Source organism: Orycteropus afer, unplaced genomic scaffold (assembly GCF_000298275.1).
Source record: "Orycteropus afer afer isolate SDZICR_OR568_19922 unplaced genomic scaffold, OryAfe1.0 scaffold00014, whole genome shotgun sequence".
NCBI classification, from domain to species: Eukaryota; Metazoa; Chordata; class Mammalia; order Tubulidentata; family Orycteropodidae; genus Orycteropus; species Orycteropus afer.
This window is the reverse complement of record NW_006921601.1, coordinates 7,028,227-7,034,019: the sequence shown is the minus strand read 5'-3', so window position 1 is coordinate 7,034,019 and position 5,793 is coordinate 7,028,227. Positions and strand designations below refer to the sequence as shown.

General features: G+C 36.0%; 1 protein-coding gene across 1 annotated transcript in view; it reads left to right on the top strand.

Annotated features, from left to right (window-relative positions):
• The window catches only part of SBF2 (SET binding factor 2), a 636,061-nt gene that overhangs the window by 104,933 nt on the left and 525,335 nt on the right, over nucleotides 1-5,793 (top strand). The window contains exon 2 of the mRNA XM_042783055.1: nucleotides 364-449. Within this exon, the coding sequence (XP_042638989.1) occupies nucleotides 364-449 (86 nt within the window). The remainder of the gene's footprint in view (nucleotides 1-363; nucleotides 450-5,793) is intronic.

The following is a 5,793-nucleotide window of genomic DNA, read 5'->3' as shown; positions in this document are numbered from 1 at the left end:
GCTCTGGTAGCATAGTGCCTAAGGCACTTGACTGCTAATCAGAAAGCTGGCGGTTCAAACCCACCAGCCACTCCTCGGAAGGAAGGTTGGGCAATTTATTTCCGTAGTGATACTGCCTCGTAAACCCAAGGAGGGGTCATTATGAGTCGGGTCCTCCTCAACAGCACGTAACAACAACAACAACATAGGGATTGCCTGCCATTTCAGTATCATGTTTAGAAGGTAAAGACTTCTATGTTTTTTAAACTTGAGAATGGTTACATATCAGTTCATTCAACAAGTAATCATTAAGAAATAAGTATTAGTATGAGTATTCAGACTTTTAATTGCCCTGTAATTAATTCACTTGGATTTTATTAACAGGATCAGGAGAAGGTCTTGGGAAAATAATCCAGAGATTTCCACAGAAGGACTGGGATGATACACCTTTTCCACAGGGAATTGAATTGGTAAGTTTACGTTGCATTATTGAGCTTTCATAATGATAGTTTTCTTGTTCCCTATTTTCAAATGCCTTTTTATGTTACATTTATTTTATTTTTTTGAACAATTTCTTGTATTTTAGGTGAAAGTGTACACAGCAAATTAGTTTCCCATTAAACAGTTTATATAGAGTTTGTTCTGTGACAGTTTGCTGTCCTTGCAATGTGTCAGCACTCTCTCCATTTCTCCCCTACCTTCCTGTTTCCATCCCTTCAGTTTCCCTGACCCTCTTTACCTTCTTATCTTTGCTTTTGGGAAAATAGCGTCTTTTTCGTCTCATGTAGTTAATTGTTCTGGCTGCTAACCAAATAGTTGGTGGTTGGAATCTACCAGCCACTCTGTGGAGGAGGGATGGGACAGTCTGTTTCTATAAAGATTTACAGCCTTGAAAACCTGGTGGGGATCACTGTGAGTCAGAATCGACTTGATGGCAGTGAGTTTTTTCTTTTCCTGTCTGCATCCCTCCAGTTTCCCTGATCCTCTTTGCCTTCTCCTCTTTGCTTTTGGGCAGATGTTGCCCTTTTGGTCTCCTGTAGTTAATTGTTCTAAGGAGCACATTCCTCGTGGGTCTCATAGGTATTATTTTATAGGCCAATCTATTATTTGGTTCAAAGGGAACCTTCCAGAAGTGACTTCGGTTTCAGGTTAAACAGCATATTAGGGTGATAGTCTCAGGGGTTCTTTCAGTCTCTATCAGTTTAGTAAGTCTGATCTTTTTTTTTTTTTTTCTTTAATGAATTTGAGTTTTGTTCTACATATTTCTCCCATTCTAACAGGAACCTTCTATTGTAATCCTGGTCAGGGTGGTCAGTAGTGGTAGCTAGGCACCATCTAGTTCTTTTGGTCTCTGGCTAGAGGAGGCTGTGGTTCATGTGGGCCATTAGTTGTGTGTACTGATTGCTTCCTCAGAGCTTTGGTTTTCTTCACTCTCCTTTGCTCTAGTTGGGAAGAGGCCAGTAATTGTATCTTAGCTGGCTGCTCTCAAGCTTTTAAGACCATAGTCACTACTCGATCAAACTAGGATGTAGAACATTATCTTTATACCTATGTTATGCCAATTTACATTTATTGTTAAATAATTTGATGATTTAGCTGTATTACTAGGAATACTTCTCTTTCTTCTGATCCCAGTATACAGTAACCTTTGAGTGTATTGATTTTAGAGTGCCTCTTTTGCTGTTCTTTTTCCCATTCAAACTTCAGTATGAAAGATGAAACTGATGATCTGTATGTACTTGGAAGCTGAAAAACTCCTCTTATCTTTAATCAAATTCTATAGCTTCAGTGTTAGCTCATTACTGAACAGATCCTTATTATATTTTTTTCTGAAATTTCCAGTTTTTTTTTTTAAGTAAGTGAAAACAGAACAGAAAAAACTCAAACAAATGACTAGTGTCCAGTCACAATTTGAGTTTGGTCTGGAAAGCACAAATCTGAATTATTTCCTTCTTAGCTGTAGGATCTGTAACTTGCTTTATCAATGAAAAATGTAACTGATTTTTTTTGTCATGTAACTTTTTTTAAAGGGATTTTAAAGGTTGAACGTCATTTATGATGCCTATGACATGCTTATCTGGTGGTAGATTCATGGTGGTAAAATGAGGGTGTGGAAAGATGATCAGGAAAGTGTTGTGCAATATGATTATAAAGTTTAGTTTGCCGAACATACTAGAGTGTATAGATGTATATACCAAAAAAACACAAACCCACTGCTGTGTTTACTTATTTGTGTATATATTTTATGTGTGCACACACACATACTTAACACAAATATACATATAAGTGGTGTCCTCCAAGCAAATCTTGTTGAGAGAACATATGGTATAAAATGATAGTTAAGAGTGCAGGCTCTGGAGTAAATTGCCTGGATTTAAATTCCAGCTGTACTATGTGACTTTTGACAAGCTATTCACTTCTTGGGGCATCAGAGCAGTCATCTGTAAAATGAGAATGACTACACTAATCTCATAGGGAAGGTCTCTGGGTGGCACAAATGGTTGAGGTGTACTACTGACCTATATATTTAGGCTATTTGGACCCACCCAGTGGTGCCACAGAAGAGAGGCCTTAGAGATCTGCTTCTGTAAACTATTAGTCAAGAAAACTCTCTGGAGCAGTTCTATGATGTAACACATGGGGTCTTTCTAAGTCAGAAATGACTTTCTAAGTCAGAAATGAGGGGTTAACCTCATAGGACTGCTTTGAAGATAAAAATGGGGAAGAATACACATGGAATGCTTAGTACAATGTCTTCCATAAAATAGGTGTTTAAAACATGACCTAGCTGGTTGTTATTGTTGTTGCTGTTTGTTTGACATCTTGCAGCCCTTCCCTCAGAGGAAGAATTGTTCATTCTCCTGTTAGCATTAATCAGAAGTACATATTAGAATAAAACTGATGTTGGAAATGGGGAATTTTCTCATTCTAGCTAATGATTGTTCAGTTCTTCTAAACTGAGGTTAAAAGATACATTAGTAAATGCTTAGTTTTGATTGCCATAACCCAGTTGTGTAAAGAAGATTATGGGTTCTGCAGGGTAAATCTTGAATTGGGGCACTAAAAATGGGGAAAAAATAAGGATTCAAGGGTAAGTGATTTTTTGGAAAGCGCCTTGTATTCCTTTCTCCTTTTCTCCACTGCCTTTAAATCCCAATAAAAACTTTTAAACCTCCCTGTTCCGGCTTCATTTTCAGTGATCACTGCTGGAAAATTTGGGTGCTGGGGACCTTTTGGAATTTTTTGTGAGCCCTTGCCTCCCCTCTGCCCGCCCCCCATATCAAAGTGTAATGGGATAAATTGCATCAATTTGACAATATGAACAGTGAATACATCTTTAATAAGTTTCAGTAAGAACAGATATTATGAGACAGAGGAAGAGAGAGTTAGTTGGTGGATTGTCATTAGTTATTTAGCTAAGACTGAAAAAGGATAATTTTTGTGTTTTGAAACCCAAAGGAATAGATACTTGAGATGCCACTGATCTTTCTACAGTAGCGAGGGAGAGGAACATAGTGATTTTTCCATTTAGTAAATGAGAAGCTTTTTTCTTTGTATGAAGACATTGCCATGTTGTAGTGATGCTAGTATCTCTCTGATAACAAGTAGAAGCATGTGCTGTTGGAGTTGGTGAAGTGGAGGTGCTAAGACATAGAACTTTTACTTACCTAAGATTTTCCTAAATCACTCCCTGACCAAATCTTAGCATTTCAAAGATTTTTTTTCAATTGAATTAATTTTTAAAGAATATTGATCTATTGAATTATATTGGAAATATTTTTCTTTTAACTTTTCCATAATTGATAGCAATTCTGGTTCTTTAATATCTATTGTGCTTATAAAGTCCAAAGTAGTTTATCTTATATCTATCAAAGTCCATTTTTAATATAATAGAATCATTTACTTTTAATTTTTTGTTGTCTTTTTCTTATTATTACTTCATGCTATTGCATGTATTAGAAATATGCAACTATTCTGCATATGAACAACTAATAATATGAATAATTGTGATATACTTTGTAATCTTTTTTAATGCATTTTATTGAAATATTATTTATGTACAGTGAAATACACAAAACCAAAGTGACATGGGTCAATGCATTTTTTTTTTTTTTTTTTTTTGCAGTGTTCCCTCACCTCTCCACCCCTGGCAACCAACAAAGAGTTTCCCCCCATATATAAACCTTTCCTTGACCCTCCACAACAATGAACTAATACTATATTTGTCTTTCCGTGATTGACTTATTTCACTCAGCATAATGTCCTCCAAGTTCATCCATATTATGTGGTGTTTTGCACACTCTACATTATTTTATAATGCTGCATAGCATTCCATTATGTGTATGTATCATAGTTTTGTCATCCACTCTTCTGCTATAAATCTTAGAGATAAGTCCCTTGCCAGATACGTAATTATCGGCAAATATGAATTTGTTGCTGTCATTTTTGTTTTGTGCTTTTTCATGGTGTCGATTTCTTTGTTCCATATAATTTTCTATGCTGAGCTCATTTTGTTTATGAATCGTGTTATCACTTCCTTCATTGCTATTGTTTTAGTATTTGCTGAATATTTATGCTGGTCCTCTTTTTTGATATGAAGATTTATCATTTTTCTTCAAGGTTATCCTGTGATTTATAGTTTCTTCCCAAGTTTAGAATAGTCCATTCTATCTTGTAGTTGTCTCGACTTCCCTACCATTTGGAAGTTCTGTAACGACACAGTTTTTTCCCTCTTTTTGGTTTGTAGTTGCCCTCATTTGTCAATTGATGTCTGTGGTTCCCTGTTGACAATCTTCTAGGCTTCTTTACTTTGGATACTTCCATAGCTGGGTTGGGTTCTGGGTTGTATCATCATGTGTGTTAATGGTCAGTTGTTGTTGGCTGTTGTTGCTTCTCTGTCCAAAGGGCTCCCTTTATCATCTCTTGTAAGGTTGGTCTGGTTTTAACAAATTCCCTTAATTTCTGCTTATCTGGAAATGTCCTATTTTCACCATCGTATTTGAGGGACAGTTTTGCTGAGTACCTAACCCTTGGTTGAAAATTTTTCTCTTTCAGTGTTTTATACGTACCATCCCATTGTCTTCTCGCCTGCATGGTTTCTGTCGAGAAATCCGAGCTTAGTTTTATTGGTTGCTCCTTGTAGGTAACTTTTCATTTTTCCCATGCAGCTCTCATGATTCTTTCTTTGTCTTTGGTTTTGGTAAGTTTGATAAGTTTGATGATGATATGTCTGGGTGATTTTCTTTTGGGGATTTATCCTGTTTGGGGTTTGTTGGACATTCTGAATGTATATATTCTCATCTTTCATCACACCAGGAAAATTCTCTTCCAACAAATCTTCCACAATTTTCTCTGTGGTTTTATTTTTCTCTTCCTGTTCTGGAATGCCGATGACACATAGGTTATTCCTTTTTATGGTATCCCACATGAATCCTAGGCTTTCTTCATTTTGTTTTGATCTTTTTTCTAATTGATCCCTTTCCAAAGAAGTGTTCAGGTATTTGCCTTCAGTCTCCCTAACTCTGTCTTCCATTGATTCAGTTATGCTCCTTTGCCCATTCAATGTCTTATCTATTTCTAAAAATTTCGTATTACTCTTCTGCATTTCTATGTGTATAGATTTTGTATCATTTCTAATATTTCATTTATTTTGTCATTTTGTTCTTATATTGTCTTTTGAAATTGTTGTGGGGTTTTCTCTGTGTTTTCCTTGATTTGTCTCTCAATATGTTGAAGATACCTAAATAGAATTCTTTTGAATTCTTTATCAGGGAGTTCAGTGCTGCATCTTCCTTAGGGATGTGTTTTGGGTCT